The sequence below is a fragment of the Mytilus californianus genome, unplaced genomic scaffold (assembly GCF_021869535.1).
Source record: "Mytilus californianus isolate M0D057914Y unplaced genomic scaffold, xbMytCali1.0.p SCAF_8, whole genome shotgun sequence".
Lineage (NCBI taxonomy): Eukaryota > Metazoa > Mollusca > Bivalvia > Mytilida > Mytilidae > Mytilus > Mytilus californianus.
In genome coordinates this window covers 108,796,332-108,818,593 of record NW_026262734.1, presented here as the reverse complement: position 1 = coordinate 108,818,593, position 22,262 = coordinate 108,796,332, and the positions used below count along the sequence as shown (strand labels likewise).

Below are 22,262 nucleotides of genomic sequence, written 5' to 3'. Positions count from 1 at the left end.
ATATTCCGCATTAATGTTGATGAAGGAAGAAGATATGAGGGTCATTTAGTCAAGTTTCTAGGGTAAAAATTAAGGTTTATATTGTAAACATCAGTCATATTAAAATCATAACAATGCAATGTCTGATGTTACACAGTTAACAAAATATGTCAAGCCAAAAACTGTCAAGATGCAGGATATTTTTAGGTTTCTACTGTTCATCTGGTTCATGAGCCTCCACTTCTGATAAAAAAAACCATCATGATGGTTTGCCACTATCTGTTAAAGAGTTTTCACATAGGGGAGGTGCTAAAGAACATTCACATGAAAGTGTAGCAGTGTTTCCTCTGAGGCGTCAATCTGTTACAGGGCTTTCACATAGGGGAGGTGCCTGTGGAACATTCACATGAAAGTGTAGCAGTGCTTCCTCTGAGGCGTCAATCTGTTACAGGGCTTTCACATCGGGAAGGTGCTTGTGGAACATTCACATGAAAGTGTAGCAGTGTTTCCTCTAAGGCATCAATCTGTTACAGGGCTTTCACATTGGGGGGGTGCTTGTGGAACATTCACATGAAAGTGTAGCAGTGCTTCCTTTGAGGCGTCAATCTGTTACAGGGCTTTCACATTTGGGAGGTGCTTGTGGAACATTCACATGAAAGTGTAGCAGTGCTTACTCTGAGGTGTCAATCTGTTACAGGGCTTTCACATTGGGGAGGTGCTTGTGGAACATTCACATGAAAGTGTAGCAGTGCTTCCTCTGAGACGTCAATATGTTACAGGGCTTTCACATTGGGGAGATGCTTGTGGAACATTCACATGAAAGTGTAGCAGTGTTTCCTCTGAGGCGTCAATCTGTTACAGGGCTTTCACATTGGGGAGGTGCTTGTGGAACATTCACATGAAAGTGTAGCAGTGCTTCCTCTGAGGCGTCAATCTGTTACAGGGCTTTCACATTGGGGAGGTGCTTGTGGAACATTCACATGAAAGTGTAGCAGTGCTTCCTCTGAGGCGTCAATATGTTACAGGGCTTTCACATTGGGGAGATGCTTGTGGAACATTCACATGAAAGTGTAGCAGTGCTTCCTCTGAGGTGTTAATCTGTTACAGGGCTTTCACATTGGGGAGGTGCTTGTGGAACATTCACATGAAAGTGTAGCAGTGCTTCCTCTGAGGCGTCAATCTGTTACAGGGCTTTCACATTGGGGAGGTGCTTGTGGAACATTCACATGAAAGTGTAGCAGTGCTTCCTCTGAGGTGTCAATCTGTTACAATGCTTTCACATTGGGGAGATGCTTTTGGAACATTCACATGAAAGTGTAGCAGTGCTTCCTCTGAGGCATCAAGCAAAAAAGTAAAAAACAGCCTTTCAAGACATATATATCATAATTATTTGTAATCCCTTTTGGGATTCTGAGTCTGGAACGATTTCACTGATGAGGCATCCAAAGAGGATTAAATGATTTGGACTTATGTTGATCTAGTATACCATGGTATACATGGTATACATGAGTACAAATAATTTATAAATTGAAAGAGTCTTTTAATGGAGTTACCTGGTTGTTTTGGCCATATATATCTTTGAACAATTAACTCTTACTTCTTGACCATGCTGACATTGGATGTACATATGTTGGAAAATGCATGAATGTCATGGAAATTTTTATATTCTAAAGCTAGATTCTATTGGTTTTGAATCCAATATAATAGGATTGTTACCAAAATTTGACTCCATTTATCAAGGCATTTATATTATACATAAGATTAGAATAGAAAAAGAAGAATAATGTATATGTAACATTAAAATTATTTGTTTAATCTGGTCTGAGGAGATGGTAACACACAGTTATTTATTACTTATCTAAACACATAAAACATTTTTAGTATTATATCTGTTTTTGAACTTTACGTTAATTCTTACATAGATATTAAGAAGATGTGGTATGAGTGCCAATGAGACAACTCTCCATCCAAGTCAAAATTTATAAAAGAAAACCATTATAGGTCAAAGTACAGTCTTCAACACGGAGCCTTGGCTCACACCGAACAGTAAGCTATAAAGGGCCCAAAAATTGCTAGTGTAAAACCATTCAAACGGGAAAACCAACGGTCTAATCTATATAAAAAACAAGAAACGAGAAACACTTATGAACCACATTAAAAAGCGACAACTATAGCTACTGAACATCAGATTCCTGACTTAGGACAGGTGCAAACAATTGCAGCGGGTTTAAACGTTTTAATGGTACCAAACCTTCACCCTTATATGAAACAATAGTGTAACATCACAACATGCACAACATAGAAAGACACACTATAAAATATCAATTGAAATTTACATGTCTATTATGATATCATTCATGTCATTCTCACTGCACCTAGTATACTTTAAAAAAAATTAAAAATCTAGGTTCATAGTTTCATAATTCATGTAATTGCATTATCTATGTAATAAATGCTAAACCCTTATAATCATGATAATATACCACAGAACATTTAAATAATGTTTATTTACCTTTTTAGTCATAAACAAAACCCTACAAAATATGTTATACATGTATATAAACATTTGAAAAAGCAAAAAAACATCTAAATTATCAGACCTGCCAACTTTCATAATTTATGGTGAAAAATGAGTACCCCATGAGTGGTGTTGACATAAATTTTGAAATTCTTTATTATATAAATTGAACAACTCAAAACAGGCATTCAAATGAGTTTAAAGGGTGTTTAAACACATACATATTCTCATTCAAACAATAAAGTCAACTAGTAGTAGATTTAAAACATTTATGACAAGTTGGCAGGTATGTAATTAACAAAAGTAAATTTAATGACAGTTTCACAGTTCTAATCGGTATATAGCATGTATACCACAATATCCCTTAAAGTTAAATTATACGGTCTCAGAACACCAAGTTCAAGAATACATTTGTAGCTATTGTTTTAATGAGAAGGTTTAAAAAATCGTATCACATGACATTTTTCTTTCCATTTACCTGGTTTTCCACTCGGACGAATTAAAATTATTTTGATAGACAATGATCATGATGATAAGATTTCTAACCAAGATATTTTACAACACTTTTCTATTTTGACCCCCTCACCCTGTTGAAAACCTACTGTAAGATGAAATTACCCTTAAGTTGATATTTTCATGCAGGCAAAATTATTATGATTTTCTAACAAAATCATTATTTTTCTGGAAAAAAATCATTATTGCAGTTTACAGCCTTAAACAATGAGCAAAACCCATACAGCATAGCCATTCAGGGGACTTATTGAAATAAGTGATTTTTAAATCACTTATTTAAGTAGCAAATTCGAAGTTTTGTCACAAATTGTGATTTTGTAGTTTTACCAAAATTTTAAACTCATAGGTTTAGATAAAATCTTTTCATTAGTAAAATTGAAAAAATGAACTTTTTGCTTCTTTTAAGCAGAAAGTGTTGAAATTAGTGGGGGTTATTAAAATAATGATACTTAAAGAAGTGATTTTTTGGAAGAAAATTGAGGTATGATACTTAAACAAGTGATTTTTATGTCATTATCCTAGATTTAGTACTAGGTCATCACCTGACATAACCCGGTCATCCTACATGTCCTATCAACACAGATGTTGGTTCTGATAATTTTAGCAACATAATTAGTCCCCGGATCATTAGTTTTCTATATTTAAAGCTACAATAAAATTAAATCACTTAGTCTAGTGATAAATTTGTACTACTTAAATAGGTGATTATTAAAGAAAGACAACTCTTACTTCCAACCTTTATGGACATAATGTTACTTGAATCAGTGATTTAGAAAATCACTCATTTAAGTAAGTCCCCTGACTGATAGCAAGCTATAAAAGACAACAGAAATGGCAAATGTAAAACCATTCAAATCAGAAAACTAACGGCCTGATTTATGTTCAAAACAATAAGCGAAAAACAAATATGATCTACAGCAACAAACAACAACTTCTGAATGACAGGCTCCTGATTTGGGGCAGGCATTTACAAACTGTGGCAGGGTTAAACATTGTTTATGGGTGCCCAACCCTCCCCTAACCTGGGGCAGTGGTGTAACAGCACAACATAAATACAAACTATAAAAATCTGTTGCAAAGGGCCTTAACTCATCAGATCGATACAAAGCACAAAACAACTAACAAAAACACTAAAGACACACAATACAGATCTGAGAGCACTCACAGTTACTGGCAGCTAGTTCAAAGCCAATAAAAACTTGTAAAATAATCATTATCATGTGTATAAGATATCAATTAGTACACATCCAATGGATTTAGTGCAAAGACATCATTAACAGTCTGAGAAAAGCATTTTAGTATTCTTAGCTAGTGAAAATACCTACGTTACATTGACCTAGGGTCATCTAAAAAATATTTCTTAAAAAAGTAATACAATATAAAATCTTAAGACTTGAAATGATTAAAGGTGGATCACTCCTATTCTAGACAAAATTGTCTGAAACAAGCGATTTGAAAATCACTTATTTGAGTACATTTTTTGGGGGGATTTTTTTTGGTAAATCCCATGTCACATGTGTCATGTCATGTTAAATGCTATATTGAAGCCATAGAGCATGACATGGAAGAACATGAAGAAGTAGTTTGATTCTAATTGAAAATTCAGACCTCAGTCTTAGAAACTGGGATCAGGAGTCGGTTTCACAAAAAAACTTTTTTTGATTGGTCGTAAGTATAATGAATTCTTCATGACTTACGATCAATCTTAGTTGTAAGTTTTTTTGTGAAACCGACTCCAGGTCTTTTGATTTAGTTTGTATTTACCACTGTCTATAACTATATTTGAAGTATGTAACATTGAACCTTTATTTCCACAGAACTAATTGCAGTTATACATGTATAAATATCTTATCTTTTTCTTCTATATACAACATGTACAATGTGTTGATTGCATATTTGCCATAGACCAAAGGTTTGCAAAGCATTAATATCAAATCTTAAACTTAAATATTATGTAACATTGACCATTGTTGACAAAAGTGTTGTCAATCATTACAGTCACATAGATACAAATTGAATAGTTATTTTACTGATCTATATATTTGAAATTTCATATTCATATATATGCTATTGATTTCTTAAGACAAAAATTGATTTTTGGGAAAATGGAAACAAATAGTGGTATAAAATACTTTGTTTTTGTTAAAAGAATGTCAAATTTTGTGAAAATCTTTTTACATGTAGCTAGGATTGCAACAAAAAATGATTCCCCATGTCAAATTTGCAGTAAAACTTTATTATTTTTTTTTAAATCAAAAATTTTGTGAAAAAACATATTTTGTGCTCTAGGGTTTCAAAGAAATTTGTTATAGGTATAATCATGATAACATGCTATTCCAATTTGATTGCCTATTTAAAAAATTATCCATTGACCACCATTTTTATGCTCCACCTACGATAGTAGGAGGGGCATTATGTTTTCTGGTCTTTGCGTCCGTTCGTTCGTCCATCCATTCGTCCGTCTGTCCGTCCGTCTGTCCCACTTCAGGTTAAAGTTTTTGGTCAACTTAGTTTTTGATGAAGTTGAAGTCCAATCAACTTGAAACTTATTACACATGTTCCCTATGATATGATCTTTCTAATTTTAATGCCAAATTAGAGTTTTGACCCCAATTTCACGGTCCACTGAACATAGAAAATGATAATGCGAGTGGGGCATCTGTGTACTATGGACACATTCTTGTTTAAGATATGGCTGCCCTACATGCCATAATACATAAAAAAAATCATATCTCGGTTTTTAACAAAACTTGATATTTACTGAATGCATATATATACATCCTGATTTTTTTCCTGGTATCAAAATTTTGAAAATTGAAACCCTTTTTAATGTATTGCTTTGGTTGTACATGTGTCACTTATAATTATTTGTTTTTGTGCTTGAAACAAAACTGTTCAGACAAGGCCCTTCCTGACATCTTCAGTTTTCTAGTTTGTTTACAGTAAATTCAGAGAAGTTTGCAATGATTTATTATTGAGAAAATTACAACAAAACAGATTTAACACAAACATAAAACTTGCATTTTAGATTTTGATAGCATACTTAAGTTCCAAGATTGTCTGTTTTACAGTGTCTAATTTCATTTTACACACAGTCATTTGAAAACGTCAAAAATCTATGCAATGTCTGGATCGATACTCAAGTGTCTATGAAAATGTCAACATATTTATGGGCGATGTCACCTCGCAGTAGGTTTTCATCAGGGTGAGGGGTCAAACTATATCGGCATAGTTGACTTCTGTAAGTGGAAATCTATTGGAATAATTACATTTACTTCATTTCCCTATACAGTGTTATAGAATAGGCATGTGCATAGAAAATTGTCACGTGATACAACTTTTTCAATCTCCACATTGAACCAACAACTATCCTGGAACTCTCCTAATAGGATGCAGCATTTCCTAAATGACCATAGTTAATTTTGTATTTGTGTCCTTTATTAAACAATCGCAATAATGAATGGAAGCAAAAAATTTCTCAATTTATAGTATATGTTATTTTTTAGATTAAATCTTCATTATGGAGAATGTCGAAGGCAAAGGGACTGTAAGAAGGATTCAGTCAGAGGCTAAGTTCTCTGGACTTCCAACTGATCCATATAAAGCTCTAGAAAGATCACAATCAGCCAGAACACTTCTCCACGATATAGAGGATGATGAGGAAATGACGGAGAAAAATCATGAGTCACCACATCATAATGTATCCGAATGTTCTAAAGTTTACTTGGATCTGTCGCAAGCAGAACATTCAGACCAACGTCTCATCAACAACATTGATCAGGATCATATTGTTAAGAATGGAAATGAAAAATGTGTATTTTTATCAGGAAATGAAGATTTAAACAATTACACATTGAAAAACTCAGAATCTCAGCCTACAGCAGAAAATACTGATTGGTCCTCCAGTCTACAACACCTTACTAGTCAACTAAAGGCCAAAATTGAAGTCATCAAACAATGCACTGGTGATTCTCTCATTCAAGCATTACATGACATAAGTTTATTAGTGGAACAAGCTTGGGCCATGCCAACTCATGGTAAGGATGTAGCAAATAGTTTATGTGACACTCTTCGTGAAGAACACGCTCTAGACATTGTGATAGGAAACTGTGCCTCTCAAAACAAAGAATTGATGAAGACTTCAGGAAGATTACTTGACAAAATTTTAATAACAAGAAATAGACAGAGAGTAGCACACTATGGACTAGAAATACTGGTTAAAATGGCTGTTGATACAAAGGGGGAGTTTGATATGGCTCGGTTTTGTACGGGAATATTGGAGAGTCTCTTCAAAATATCAGAAGAAACTTGTAGAAAGTTGACTGTCCTGGGGGGACTAGATGTTTTACTTTATTGGTGTAGAAGTAATGATCGTCTGACATTACGTCATTGTGCAATTGGTTTGTCAAATATGGCTTTGTATGGTGGCCCTGAAAACCAAGAAGAAATGGCAAAACACAAAGTCCCAGAATGGCTCTTTCCTCTAGCATTTAATGATGATGATAGTGTAAGATACTATGCCTGCTTAGCTATTTCTGTACTGGTAGCAAATAAAGAAATTGAATCTGCTGTTTTACAATCTGGTACCCTAGATCTGGTTCTTCCATTTATTGCTAGTCATTCTCCAAGTGAATTTGGGAGGATGGACCTGTCTCATCGTCATGGTAGATCCAGGGGATGGTTGAAACGTCTGGTTCCCTTATTATCCAGTAAAAGGGAGGAATCTGAAGCATTAGCAGCATTTCATTTTGCAATGGAGGCAGGAATTAAATCTCTTCAGAAAAAGACAGAAGTAAGTTATACTTTGGTATATCATAATATTGAGAATGGAAATGGGGAATCTATCATAGAGACAACAACCTGACCAAAGAGCAGAAAACAGCCGAAGGCCACCAATGGGTCTTCAACACAGCGAGAAAATTTCGCACCTGGATGTATATATGAGCTTTGTCAAATAGAAATCAACCTTATGCAAGTGCACATATACATGTACATGTATAAGACTTTGATTGATTTTGGAACATTCAAATACGAAATAAAAGATGCATTTTGGTCTGTTTTGTAGGGTTCTTTAATATATCAACTCAATTTTCAAACAGTTAAAAATTTACATAAAGATTTTGTCAACTCAAAATAGGTTAACAGATGTATTGATATTCATTTGCATAGGGTCCATTTCTATCTGACGCAGCTCATATCTTATATTTAGCATGTTTAGGAATAAATGGGACAACATGTTGTTTGTGCTATGACATTTTAAGTACAATGTACTGTAGTCTGTAAATCAACTTATAAAAATGTCTTTCATAATACCGACTTTTGACTCAGGATTATATAATTTGTCGACTGGTTACCTTGGACATCATATGGTACTCGGTCAAGTAAGAGCAACCCAAAATAAGTAAAATCAAACATATAATCGGTGTAAAGCCCCCTTATTTAAAAAACTTGGGTGGATGACAGTTGACAATAGAATAAAATACCACAAATATTTACTTCTATATAAATGTATGCGTATGGAAGCACCAATGTACCTAGTTCAAAAGTTTAAACTGAAATCAGATAATAATCCTTACTCCCTGAGAGGCGTCACTCAAGGTAATCTGATAGTTCCTAAGCCAAAAGCTGAGCTATTTAAGAAATCTTTTGTTTATTCTGGATCAGTGTTATGGAATGGACTACCACACAAAATGCGTAAAGCTCAAAACACTTATACTTTTAAACAAAGTATCAAGAAGTACTTAACACAGTCCTGATAAGATTATATTTTCTACAATGTATTTGTATATTCTTTTATTTTTATTTGTATTTGATTTTTTGACTACATGTACATCTTGAACAGCCTTATATCTTATCATGTTAGTAATATTACATTGAACTAATTGACTGTAAATTAACTTTGTGTAAATATCTGTTTTTGATTGTATTGTAATTTGTATGTGAGGGCCTCAGGGAAGATTAGTTTATTGTAACTAACTGAGTTTACCCTCTTTAAATAAAGAATTTATTATTATTATTATTATAATTTGAGGGGAAAGTTTACTGTTTTTTGTGATTTTGTAGTGAAAAAAAAATGTTAAGCAGGTAATTTTCCCCCAAAATTGTACTGATTGAAAGCTTGGTTTTACCTCTTTAGATTGCTCTTACCTGACTTGGTACCATGATGTCCCTGGTAACCAGTCGACAAATTATATAATCCGTAGTCAAAAGTCGGTAATATGAAATATTCCAGAGCTATTTGTTTACCTGACTTTAGCTAGTCATGCTAGTAGAAAAATAAGGTGAATATAAATAACTTCATGAATATTTCAAACTTTGATCTTCTTTCATATCACTTTAATTAAAATCAAACCTCTCATCTTAAGAAAAAAGTGTTAAGACCATAGAAAATATGTCAGTCGGGGGTACTACTCATGCTACTTGTACAAGTTATTTTTATTTACTTGAACATGTTGAAGATAAATTTGTAAGATACTTATACAAGTGTATTTTATTTACTTAATTGTATAGGTAAATTATTTTAATGGCTTAGTTATTTCCCTAAGACTTTCAGATTTTTTTTACTTATAATTTATACAAGTAAAAAAGTCATACTATCTTCTTTTCTTTAATTTCTCAGGACTTCTTTGCTCTAATAGAATTTTTAATTGTCTGTCCTTTGCAGATGTCTTTACTTATCATTTAAGTGTAATTTCATGGACAATGAAAATCTCATTTGTCTGTTATCTTCAAAACACTGCTCATTTACAAGCCTCAAAGGGGCAATTTTTGAAGGCCTTGCGCAATTACTTAAAGATCTATGTGCAATTAGTTTCTTTGTTGAATTAATGAGATGAAACGTTGAACTCTAATAAAAAGTTAAGAGCTAACCAGAGAAAAATTGATTAAGGCATGTTTTTACATCCCAAATCTTGAGAATTTTAGGGATTGTAAAAAAAAATTACTTATACAAGTAAATTTTTGAGAAAATTAAGGGGAGATTATTCAAACCTTATAAGGAAATATGAATATAACAAATTTACTTATATAAGTATATTATTATTTACTTTTTCAACTAAATAAAAATAATTTGTAAAAGTAGTACCCTGACTGTATGTACTTTGTTGAACATTTATCATTGTTAGAATTTTGAATTTCAATTAAATTATGAACCATTAATTTTTGATAAATTTTTTTCAGGTATTTTATGAAATAGGAGCTATACGTCCATTAAAAAGGTTAGCTAGTAGTCCAAATGCTACAACATCTAAATTAGCTTGTGAAGCTCTAAGAATTATTGGAGAGAATCTTCCACACAAACTGACTGCACAAGTTCCCGTGTGGACAGTTGAAGATGTGAAATTCTGGGTATCACAGGTAAGTATACAACACCAGCACATATATGACATAGAGGTTAATGCATTCAACATCAAAGATGTAATGTTAGTAAAGATATTATGGGGTTGTTTTTATTAATGCAAAAATGTGATAATATCAGGAGTTGGTTTCACAAAAAAAACTTACGGCTAAGATTGATCGTAAGTCATGAATAGTTCAGTATACTTACAATCAATCTTAGTTGTTAGTTTTTTTGTGAAACCCACTCCTGGTTTGCAATAATCAAAACTACCATTCCTAATTTCAGTAGAGATTTTCCTTCACAAAAGATTTGCAATCTCATTAATTGTATCTCACATTTTTTCCATTAATCGGTGATTAGCAATAATAATTAAACGCACACATTAATTTCTGAATTCCCAGTTATAGTAGCAGAGAACATAATTATGAAAACATAATAACACTTTCATGATCATAACTATACATGAACTATACTAAACAACATGAACATGATGATGAAGGAACTGTTTTGTAGAACAAACTGTCAGTCTTTTGAATAAGGTGTTGATTTTATGTTTAAAACATCAAACACTTTTAGTTTATGTGTTTATTATCTTCCTTTAATGTTAATCATGTTCAGGGTTTTCCATTCTTCCATTCATTTTGGCCTAACAGGCCAAAATGAATAAGTTGGTGGTCACAGAAAATTGGGGTGGGGGGGGGGGAGTTTACCCCTTCCGAAATTTTTGTGAAATCTAGACTCAAAATCCTGGCATCTGGTGAATTCTAAGACAAGATTTCATGCTTGTCAAATGGACATATTATTAGCTATACTTTTTTCTAAAAATTATGTCTGCACTTAAAATCAGGAAATTTTCTGCATTTGTTTGAAGGCCTTGGTGGGTCTATTCGAACCATCATGCAAATCAATTATCATGTCATTGATTCATTTGCTAATTAAACATAACTTAACGGAACAAATTGAAAAACAATCAAACTCATGCATGCAAACGTTATCAATATATTGTTAAAATGCACACCTTTGAATCGCTTAGCGGAGAAAAAATCTGTAATTGAACATTTCATCATTCATCACATGGCACGACTTTGTATATATTCATGATATCTCTCAGGATTTTCCTAATAAATCTAGTTCGATGAATAACGGCTGAGTGTTCCCATAGAAATACTAACCGGAACTCTCAAATGTAAATATATACCAAGAACAATAATAATAATTGCGAAAACACTACATGTGCATGCTCAATAGAACCAAAGGCTCTACTTATTTCATTTTTTGTTAATATCAAATTTATTGACACTTCAATTTTAATCTACAGAATGGATTTGAGGAATTTGCTGTTAATTTTGAGAGATGTAAAGTAGATGGTGACCTGCTGTTAACATTAACAGAAGAGGACTTGTCAGGGAGTCTCCATATGAAATGTAGAATAGCACACAAAAGGTATATAATTGTCCCATTAACAGACATGACAGACAATGCCCACATATATTTATTAGGTATTATTATGTATTCTTCACATTAACAGAAAATGGCAATGTATTAATAAGGTGTTATTCAGATTAACAGAAAATGGCCACGTATTAATTAGGTGTTATTCACATTAACAGAAAATGGCCACATATTAATTTTATTATCCACATTAACAGAAAATGGTTACAAAAAAAAGAAAAGTAAATTAAAAACACAGTCCTGAACAAGCATGACAAGTGTAAAAGTATACAATTGGGTTTAATTTTGTCAAGAGCATAAAGGATTTTTGTGACATGAATTATTTATTAACAATTTTTAATTGAATAAAGTCTTCTATGTTTTGACAGATTCATGAGAGAATTAAAAAGACTTAAAATAACAGCAGACTATGCGTCTTCAGATCCGACTAAACTGGATGATTTTTTGATGGAATTAGGGTCAGAGTTCAGTCAATACACTTACTCCATGTTACAGGCTGGTGTAGATATGCTTTATCTACCTGACCTCACTGAGGAACAGCTGACCAATGATTGTGGCATCTCTAGCGGTATACATAGGAGTAAAATATTACAGAAAATTAGAGGTATGCAACAGGGTTTTATACAGCTTCATTTAAGATACCAGGATCAAAAATTTATATCCCAGAAATGCAGGTTAATGCATGCATGCATAGCATAATCCTCATTTAAATGATGTTTAAAGTAAAGATTTCATGAATTTGCCCCTTACTGACACCTTTTTTGCCAATTTACTGAACAGAGATCACTTGTCCCTTAAGCTTTCTTCTTTACTGTGGGTTCATTTATTTTCCCCTGTTATCAGTTTTTATTGTTGGAGAATACATTTAATTTCCCCTGATATCAGTTTTTATTGTTGGAGAATACATTTAATTTCCCCTGATATCAGTTTTTATTGTTGGAAATACTTTTTTATGCCCCTGCCGTAGTGGAGGGGGCATTATTAAGTTTTACCCTTGTCCGTCCATACGTACGTGCATCCTAAAGTTGGTTTCCGTTCTCTAACTTTAGTTTGCCTCAGCCAAATGTTATGAAACTTATATACAATGCTTATTAACCACAAAACACAGATCATGTTTGAATTTTGGTGGCGTCACTTTTACTGTTCTAGAGTTATGCCCCTTTACAAACGGAAAAATTGCTGAATTTTTCATTTCCGTTCTCTAACTTTAGTTTGCCTCAACCAAATGTTATGAAACTTATACACAGTGCTTATTACCACAAAACACAGATCAAGTTTGAATTTTGGTGGCGTCACTTTTACCGTTCTAGAGTTATGCCCTTTACAAATGGAAAAATTGCTGAATACTTCGTTTCCGTTCTTTAACTTTAGTTTACCTCAACCAAATGTTATGAAACTTATACACAATGCTTATTTCCACAAAATACAGATCCAGTTTGAATTTTGGTGGCGTCACTTTTACCGTTCTAGAGTTATGCCCCTTTACAAATGGAAAAATTGCTGAATTTTTCGTTACCGTTCTCTAATTATAAAAAAGAAGATGTGGTATGATTGCCAATGAGACAACTCTCCACAAGAGACCAAATGACTTAGAAATTAACAACTATAGGTCACCGTACAGCCTTCAACAATGCGCAAAGCCCATAACGCACAGTCAGCTATAAAAGGCCCCGAAATGACAATGTAAAACAATTCAAAGAAGAAAACTAACTCTAGTTTGCTCAACCAAATGTTATGAAACTTATACACAATGCTTATTACCACAAAACTCAGATCAAGTACAAATTTGGATAGCGCCACTTTTACAGTTTTTGAGTTATGTCCCTTTATAAATTAAATGCAAGCTGGGGCATCATCTGTGTCCCATGGACACATTCTCCATTTATTTTGTGTCATCATTGCTACTATCAAAATAACCAACATTGAGTATTTCAATTTGTGGTTTCTATCCATGAAGACAAAGAAAATATTTACTCTGCAAATATTTAGAATTCTGCAGTATATCAGTTTCAAGGAGTTGCAAGTCCAGTAAGATACTGTGCAAAAGCTTTAAAAATAAATTGTGGGAATCTTCAAGTTATTAAATTTTCATTAACTCCTCTATCATTAAGAAAATTTGAAATTCCCATATATGTTTGACTTCTTCATATTTAGAATTATTGACTTTTAAATGGTTCTGTCTTGATAAACAAAATATTTCAGCTTAAGCTTCAATCAAATAAACTGTGCAAACTGACAAGGCCTGCTGAGCAAAAAACATTTCTACATGTAATTATTTGTTTTTGTTAAATCCTTTTAACATGTTTAAGATAAAGCTTGAGGTGAAAATCAAGAAAAACAATATTATCACTTTCAACAGGATTCTGCCATTTAAAATTACTTATTGAAGTGTTTCTAAAGATTCTGTGTCAAATGTTGTTATAAATTTCTTTTTTTTAATGCTAGTAAAACTTAAATAGGTGATACTGAAATCACTTGTTTAAATAGCACCCCTGACTGACTATGAAGGCAATAAAAAAACATTTGTTGAAAAAAGGACAACAAAACCATGGTTAAGCAAATAAGACAAACATGCAATCCTCCACAAAACATAACACAGAAACAAAAAATGGGGTAAACTCCGAGATGAGAAATCATCACAACAGTCAAGGAAATACTTGGGAAATAACCATGCATGAAACAGATCATAATCAATTATTTGTGACAACAATTTTATTTTGATGTTTTTTTAAACAGTTTCAGAGGAACAAAAGACGGAAAGTGATGCTGGAGATATTATTGATGGGCGTAAAGTGACTGATGTTTTTATAAGTTACAGAAGAATAAATGGGTCGATGTTGGCAAGGTAAGGTTATTAGAAGATGTGCTTCTTAATCTTGATATCTTTAAAGCTTTTGGGCCTAATTTAATCAGTCCAAGACTCCTGAGGTCTGCAGCAACTGTCATGCAGTAAAAGAGGTAAGGCTAATTTTCTGGGACATAAGTCGAACATTCGACCGAGTTTGGCACAAAGGCTTACTTTATAAGCTAAAAAAAAATGGGATTTAATGGAGTATTTTTACTTTAAGAAAGCAACAAGTTATTATTGGTGGAGAAACGTATGAGCATGTATCAGCTGGTGTACCTCAAGGGTCTATCTTGGGTCCTATTTTATTTTAATATCTATAAATGACATAGTTAATGTTATAATAGAATGTGATATTAAACTTTTTGCTGACAACGCTTCAATTATAAAGTGGTTGATAACAAATATGAAGCAGCAGAAAAGATTTTAAGAAGATACATATTTGGTCTAATAATGGCTTATTAATTTCAACCAAATAAAATAGAAATAATGACTATCTCAAAAAAGCACAATAAATCTCATCACCAACAAGTTTATATGAATAATTACAATGTATATTATGTAGGAAGTCGAGTCGTACAAACATTATGGGGTTATTATAAATGAAGATGGAAGCTGGATTAATCTTGTCAAAAATGATTATTGAAACGCCTCTTCCAGGATTAGCCTTATTCCAAGCGAGCCTCACTTTTTGTCCTGTTTTTAAAGCTCGTACAAATAAATTTGATATTTTCTGACATTGTACATATATTTTATATTTAGAGCTGTTGTCATGTTTTTTTTCATATAGAGTTATCCTTTTATATAAAGAAAGATAACTCTTGTATCTTTTATTAAGCATTACAGTAGTCAGACAAAATGATGTGCTAATATCACATTTTAAATAAGACAGATAGATGAATTAATCTATAACACATATTCTTGAATTTCAAATTGAGGGATATTAATCCTACTTTGTATTCTAAGTCATTTATTATGAATACAGAATTCTTTATTTAACCAAAAACATTTTTATTTTCAGTTTATTGAAGGTATTTCTGCAGCTGAGGGGATTTACAGTATTTTTAGACATAGAGAAATTAAATGCTGGTAAATTTGACGAGGGATTATTGAGTAGTGTAAGGTCATCACGTAATTTTATACTGGTACTGACACCAAATGCTCTTGATAGATGTGTAGGAGATAAAGACAAAAATGACTGGGTTCACAGGGTAAAGTATTTTCAGTTTTTAAGTCGCATGCAACATTTTGAGCACATTAATGTATTTTTAGAGTATAATCTGTTTTGTGTCAGTAGTGAGCTAGGATACCTGTAAATCCTTGCGACCACATATTACCATGTTTATATGTAAATCTGAATGAACTTTTTTTTCATTGCTATTTCATTCTTATAATCAAGATAATGTTGATTGTTGGAACTATAATTTTAATTTTTTTTAGTGTTGAAAATAAATTTATTCTCTTATCATTTGAAATGGATGAATACCCAGTTTTCACTGACTTCACATGATTAGGGGAATTCCCTGGTGATCTGTCATCTTGAAGGTCAAGCTATTTGAAGCGTGCCTTTGTTTATAAGTTTACCTGCAACATTCATTTATTGATTTTTACCTGGGTTGAAATGTAGAGGTTCTAGAAATGTCAGAATAACAGTTATTTAAATATAACTCCAATGGTGTATCATAATTTATGAAATGCAAAATAACTGTGTGAGTATTTGACGAGAAAAGCCGTTTCAATTATCAAAAGAATTGCTGGACAGGAGAAAAAAAAGTGTATTTGCTTTGGTTCCAGATATAGTGTTATGCTGTACATTCCTCTAGTACTTAGATGGACTTTATCATTTAATAAGGTAAATGATAAAAATGTTACCTGTTTTACCTGAAGACTGTTGACTGTTTATTTGCAGAGTTCTTGAAAATTGGTGGTCTGAGCAGGGCTTCCAAAATTTCCTGACGACAGCCGGACATTTTTCAAAGAAATATTTTTGACGGTCAATGATCAGCTGGATACTTAAATGTAACTGAGAGGATGCATAAATTGATATATGTGTCTAAATAATTAGTAGTGTTATATGCAATAAAATTATTTATAACTGTATTGTTTTCTTCATTCTAAAAATAAATAAAATATTATCCTCGGTATTGTGTCATTTTTCTGTGTATCGTAATACAGTAACCATCATTGCATCAATCAGCTTCAGTACCTGACTGTTCTCATGTTTTTGTCTCTGTTTATATAATCTATCTTCTCTCTGTGAGTACTTAACACTTTGTAAATTAAGGGTATCTTATTTGAAACTGTTGATGTTGGTTTTAATTGCAGTTCAACTTGATCATCAATACACGTGATACTTTTCTTTTTGTGTATTGATTACCTGACCACGTGACTTTTACAACTGATGCTGTATTTATAGATAACATTGAGAAGGCCCAATGAAGGATATTGTTTTAAACCGTGTAAAATCTACTGAACAGTAATAACATTTTTCTTTGTACAATTTCCCAACCTGATTTAGAAAATAAGGAATAAATAAAAACATACTCAGTTGATAAATAATTTAAACTAATTTTCAGTTCACCAGCTTTGAGGTATGATAAGTACAAAATTAAATGTTTTTGCGTAGTAGATCAGTTGACTCGTCGATCATAATTCCCACGGCGGGTCTTAACTTTACGTCGGACATCACCTCTTTCTCTATAATATCGGAAATTGTCTGAATAAATTCGGAGCAGGCATTGTTCTCTTGATATAATTTAGAAGTGATCACGGCACCATTTAACTTAGTTAAATCATTTATTGACTGAAATTTGTCCATTGGTAAGTTTTCTTTAGCAATAAAGTAAGAAACAAGGAACAAGGTGCACATTGCGTTGTCAGTCTTTTCATGAACTTTCTCAAATACTGATACAATTGGATTACTTTTGGAAGCTGTCTCTAATTTAAGAGCTAGAACGTGGTCATTGCTATTAGCATGCTCTACAACGGCTGACTTTCGAAAAGTTATTTTTAAGTTTATGTTTTTGTCAAATGTCACAAAACATGGCATTTAGCATACTGTCAAATCTTAACCATAAAAACAGTTGTAACCATTTATGAATAAAGCTTCTAGCATTTTTAGCAGATTTCGAATTTTGATCGGAATCGTCACGTTTACGTTTGCCCATGATGGCAGATTTGTAAATTTCAATTTGAGACAAAGTCTTTATAACAGTCGGAGATTGTCATGATTGGATATTCTTCTTAATGATTTCAATTATAAAAACAGTTTTTAATATGAAAACAAGAATAGAGAACGCCCCCCTTATTTATTGGACAACTCAGCTTGGTATACCCAAGCGAAGCTATTCTCAGTGTTTTTCCTATATATTTCAATAAATTTTCCCCTTTAAGAGTACCCCAGTATTTAACACGATGTACAGTGTTAAATAAAATAATATATATCATACTTATTCATTTATAAAAATCCTTATTTGAAGAATAACTTTTAAATATCAGGATACTTTTTTAAACTGAATGCTCATTTAAAATAATATCTATAAAACGTAATTAAAAAGGATGTTGTTCCATACACGCTTACATGTTTGACCTCGTTTACCTGATCACCTTTATGTACATTGTTATGCATCATTAATTCTATTGATAAAGACAAGCTAAGGACACCTCATCAAAGGTAACAAACCTGTAATCAGTGAATGATTTATGGCTTCAATATAACTTATTGAAGGGATAATTGTTTGACAGCTTGTTGTTATTTAAATAAAAGAAAACTTGTTTTTTCTACTTTTTATTGATGTACACAACCTAAAGACCAAGCGGTACATTTATGTTCCCAGAGGATTAGACTAACTGAGACACTTCAAAGTATCTGAAATATGCTGCATCTGTTTTATTAAACCCAATTATGACCGAAATATCTTTGTGAAATAGATTGCCACAATTATAAACTAAAATGCCCAAACGGACATTTTTATCTATCGATAGTTGGTAAAAATTGAAATGACCGTTTTATGAAAATGCCTTGAATAACAAAAAGTGGCAAACCAATAATATTTGACCGTTTGAGGCTGAGAGCAGCCGGACTTTTTATGAAAGTTTCGGTCAAGTCCGGAATATATGACCGTTTTGGAAGCCCTGGGTCTGAGTGTTTTGACCACCAAAATTTTGCAAAGGACAGACACAATTTTTGGTATTTTTCGATAGAAATAATAGTGAGGACCAGTAGATTTTCTTCAAGGACCACCACAGAAAAAAAGATTTAGAGAACTCTGTATATGTATTTTTAATTATTTTCCAGGAAATAGTAGCAGCATTAGAAAGTAAGTGTAATATTATACCTATTATGGACAACTTCCACTGGCCATCAGCTGACCAGCTACCTGAAGATATGAAACAGATCACATTTTTCAATGGTATAAGGTAAGAAGATTTTCAAAAGATACAAGGATCTTAGAATAAAAGTATAAAGTGTGATAGAATTAAACATCATAGGTTTCTTTAATACCAATTTATTGGATAACTGGTTTTATTTCACTGGTTAATGAGAAATTCTACCAAGATCTTTTTCAGCTCACCTGGGCCAAGGGGAATTTTGGAGAAAAAATTAAACAACCTGTTTTGGAGTTATTACCCCGGAAATATCAATTTTGCTTGATCTTTTTAATTTTTATACGTCCGTTTATGGGACGTATAATGGTTTACCGTTGTCTGTCCGTCAGTTTGTCCGTCCGTCGTCAACATGTCCGATAATAATTCAAAAACGCTTTAACTAATTTGCATGAAACTTTGGTGAATTGTTTATATCTATTGACATGAGCTCCCTTTCGATTTTTATAAATCTTAAATTTTACTTTCCGACTTATGGGCTTTATTTTCATAAAAAAAGGGTGATTTTCCAGTTTTTGGACAATAACTCAAAAGTGCTTTGAGCAATTTTCATGAAACTTTGGTTACTGATTTATTTCTATTAAATTAACCTCCCTTTAGTATTTTATAAATTTCTGATATGACATTGAGGAGTTATGGAACTTTATTCTTTAAAAAAGTGACGGGCGTATCAAACGCTCATGGCGCAGCTCTTTATTGGTAGTTATTTTGAATATTACAGGAGCTAAAAAAAATCTGTGGTCCTGTTTGGAGTTATTGCCCCTAAAATATCCATTTTGTTCCAAATATTACAGTTATTTTTCTGTTATTTTGAAAACTATAGGAACTAGGAAATGAGGACTTTAGTTGCACTTACTTGTTATTTTCATCTTGTTGACCATTTTTGAAATTTACACTTTAAAGTGTACACTGAAATTTGACCAGCATGACAAGATCATTGAAGATCTATCTACTTTGAAAATTTCAGAAATTCTGACAACCTGTTTTTAAGATACTCTAAAATATTGATTTTTACTGTGTTTTGCAGTTTTGGGCTATTATCTCAAAAACTAAAGGAGGAAGGCTAAAAGTGTAAATTTCAAAAATTGTCAACCAGATGAAAATAACTGGTTAGTACAATAAAAGTCCTCATTTGCAGACTGGCACTCTTTTCTAGGTGAGTGAAACAGTTACGGATGTGCCTCTTGTTTAGCTATCATTAACATCTCACCCTGTTTGGCAATAAACAATATTTATTATAGTAATCTACTGGGTGATGTTTAATTCTAATATTGCCTTAAAGATATTTTTTCCCCCCGTCCGACGTTCGTTCGTCTGTCCACTCATCCGTTCTTGTTAGTGTTCTTACGTGTTCATTACTTGCCAGATTTTTCAAAAACTTATATCATAGATATAAGAAGATGTGGTATGAGTGCCAATGAGACAACTCTCCATCCAAGTCACAACCTGCAAATTTAAAGTAAACCATTATAGGTCAAAGTACGGCCTTCAACACAGAGCCTTGGCTCACACCGAACAGCAAACTATAAAGGGCCCCAAAAATTACTAGTGTAAAACCATTCAAACAGGAAAACCAACGGTCTAATCTATATAAAAAACGAGAAACACTTATGAACCACATCAACAAACAACAACCACTGAACATAGGTTTATATCGATAGGATTGTCTTGGACAAGATAAAAATCAGTGCTGATCAATGATTTTTATACGACCGCAAAAATTAAAAATTTTTTGGTCGTATATTGGTATCACGTTGTCTTCGTCGTCAGCGTTGTCCATGACAAATGGTTTCCGGATAATAACTTTAGTATAAGTAAATAGAAATCAATAAAATTTTAACACAAGGTTAATAACCACTAAAGGAAGGTTGGGATTGATTTTGGGGGTTATGGTCCCAACTGTTTAGGAATTAGTGGCCAAAAAAGGGGCCCAAATAAGCATTTTTGTAGTTTACAGACAATAACTTGTGTTAAAGTGTATGAATCTCTCTGAAATTATACAACAAGTTTCCATACTACAAATGGATGGTAAGGATTGACTTTGGGGGGTTATGGCTCAAACCATTTAGGAATTAGGGGCAAAAAAACGGGAAAACAAGGGTTTTTTTGGTTAAAGGACAATTGAGACAATTTAAAAACAGTGTAAGGGAGGTAATCAAAATCAAAATCAATTTAAATAACAATTTTTGATTACCTCCCTTACACTGCTTGTAAATTATGTATTAAGAAATGATGATGGTCAATTCCCATAGTGTATTGCACAAAAGCAAAAAATTGAATATAAATTCAAATCATATAACCAATTTCAAGTTCTTTGACTACAGTTATTCTGTGTCAGAAACCTATTATGTGTCAAAAATTTAATTACAATCCAAATTCAGATCTGTATCAAGCGTGAATATTGTGTCCATTTTGGCCCCAACTTTTCAGGGTTGGACATCTGCGGGCGTATCCAGCTGCGCTCAGCGAAGCAATTTATTAAAAGAGTTATGCCCTCGGAAATATTGATTGTATGGAAAATTGCATTGTTAGACCTCTCTTGTGTACAATTGTTGCCAGATATTTTTATGAAACTTATATCATAGATTTATATCAGCAATGTCTCAGACAAGTTCCAAAATCAGTGCCGATCAACAATATTTAAAAGAGTTGTGCCCCTTGGAAATATTAATTATATGGAAAATTACATTTTAAGTGCTCTCAAGTGTATAATTTTTGACAGATTTTTATCAAATTTATATCAGCAATGTCTTGGACAAGTTCGAAAATCAGTGACGATCAAATATTTTTTAAAAGAGTTATGCCTCTTGAAAATACTGATTATATATGAAATTGTATTTCATTTGCTCTCAAGCCTTCCTTCTAAGACATTTATAAGAATTTGAAAGAACAAAACAATAGTTTTATTTTATTAATTGCCCTTGGACAGATAAAATAAGTGCACCTCGGGGCACATTGGAACTCTGTTCTTTTATTTTTTGTTTAAATATAACTGCTTGAAATTTTTTATAATTAACACTTTAGTAAATCCAGTCATTAGCGACTTTATTAGCCAAACAACATGACATATAAGGAAAGAAGGAGAATACATGAGATTTGGTTCCTGATATATAATATATATAACCTACATCTATCATCAAACTTAATTTTGACTTTCTCATTTTAATTTATTTTTTAATCATGACTGCAAAACTTTAGAATAAAAAAAGAGCTACCTATCTATTTTTTTG

At 32.5% G+C, this 22,262-nt stretch overlaps 1 protein-coding gene across 1 annotated transcript in view; it reads left to right on the top strand.

The window, feature by feature from the left end:
- The first annotated feature begins 14 nt into the window (after positions 1 to 14).
- Positions 15 to 22,262, top strand: part of LOC127712118 (NAD(+) hydrolase sarm1-like) — a 29,792-nt gene continuing 7,544 nt past the window's right edge. Inside the window, exons 1-8 of the mRNA XM_052218377.1 lie at positions 15 to 62; positions 6,517 to 7,802; positions 10,190 to 10,366; positions 11,668 to 11,792; positions 12,170 to 12,405; positions 14,538 to 14,646; positions 15,668 to 15,857; positions 18,944 to 19,065. Of these exons, the coding sequence (XP_052074337.1) occupies positions 6,531 to 7,802; positions 10,190 to 10,366; positions 11,668 to 11,792; positions 12,170 to 12,405; positions 14,538 to 14,646; positions 15,668 to 15,857; positions 18,944 to 19,065 (2,231 nt within the window). The 5' untranslated portion in view covers positions 15 to 62; positions 6,517 to 6,530. The remainder of the gene's footprint in view (positions 63 to 6,516; positions 7,803 to 10,189; positions 10,367 to 11,667; positions 11,793 to 12,169; positions 12,406 to 14,537; positions 14,647 to 15,667; positions 15,858 to 18,943; positions 19,066 to 22,262) is intronic.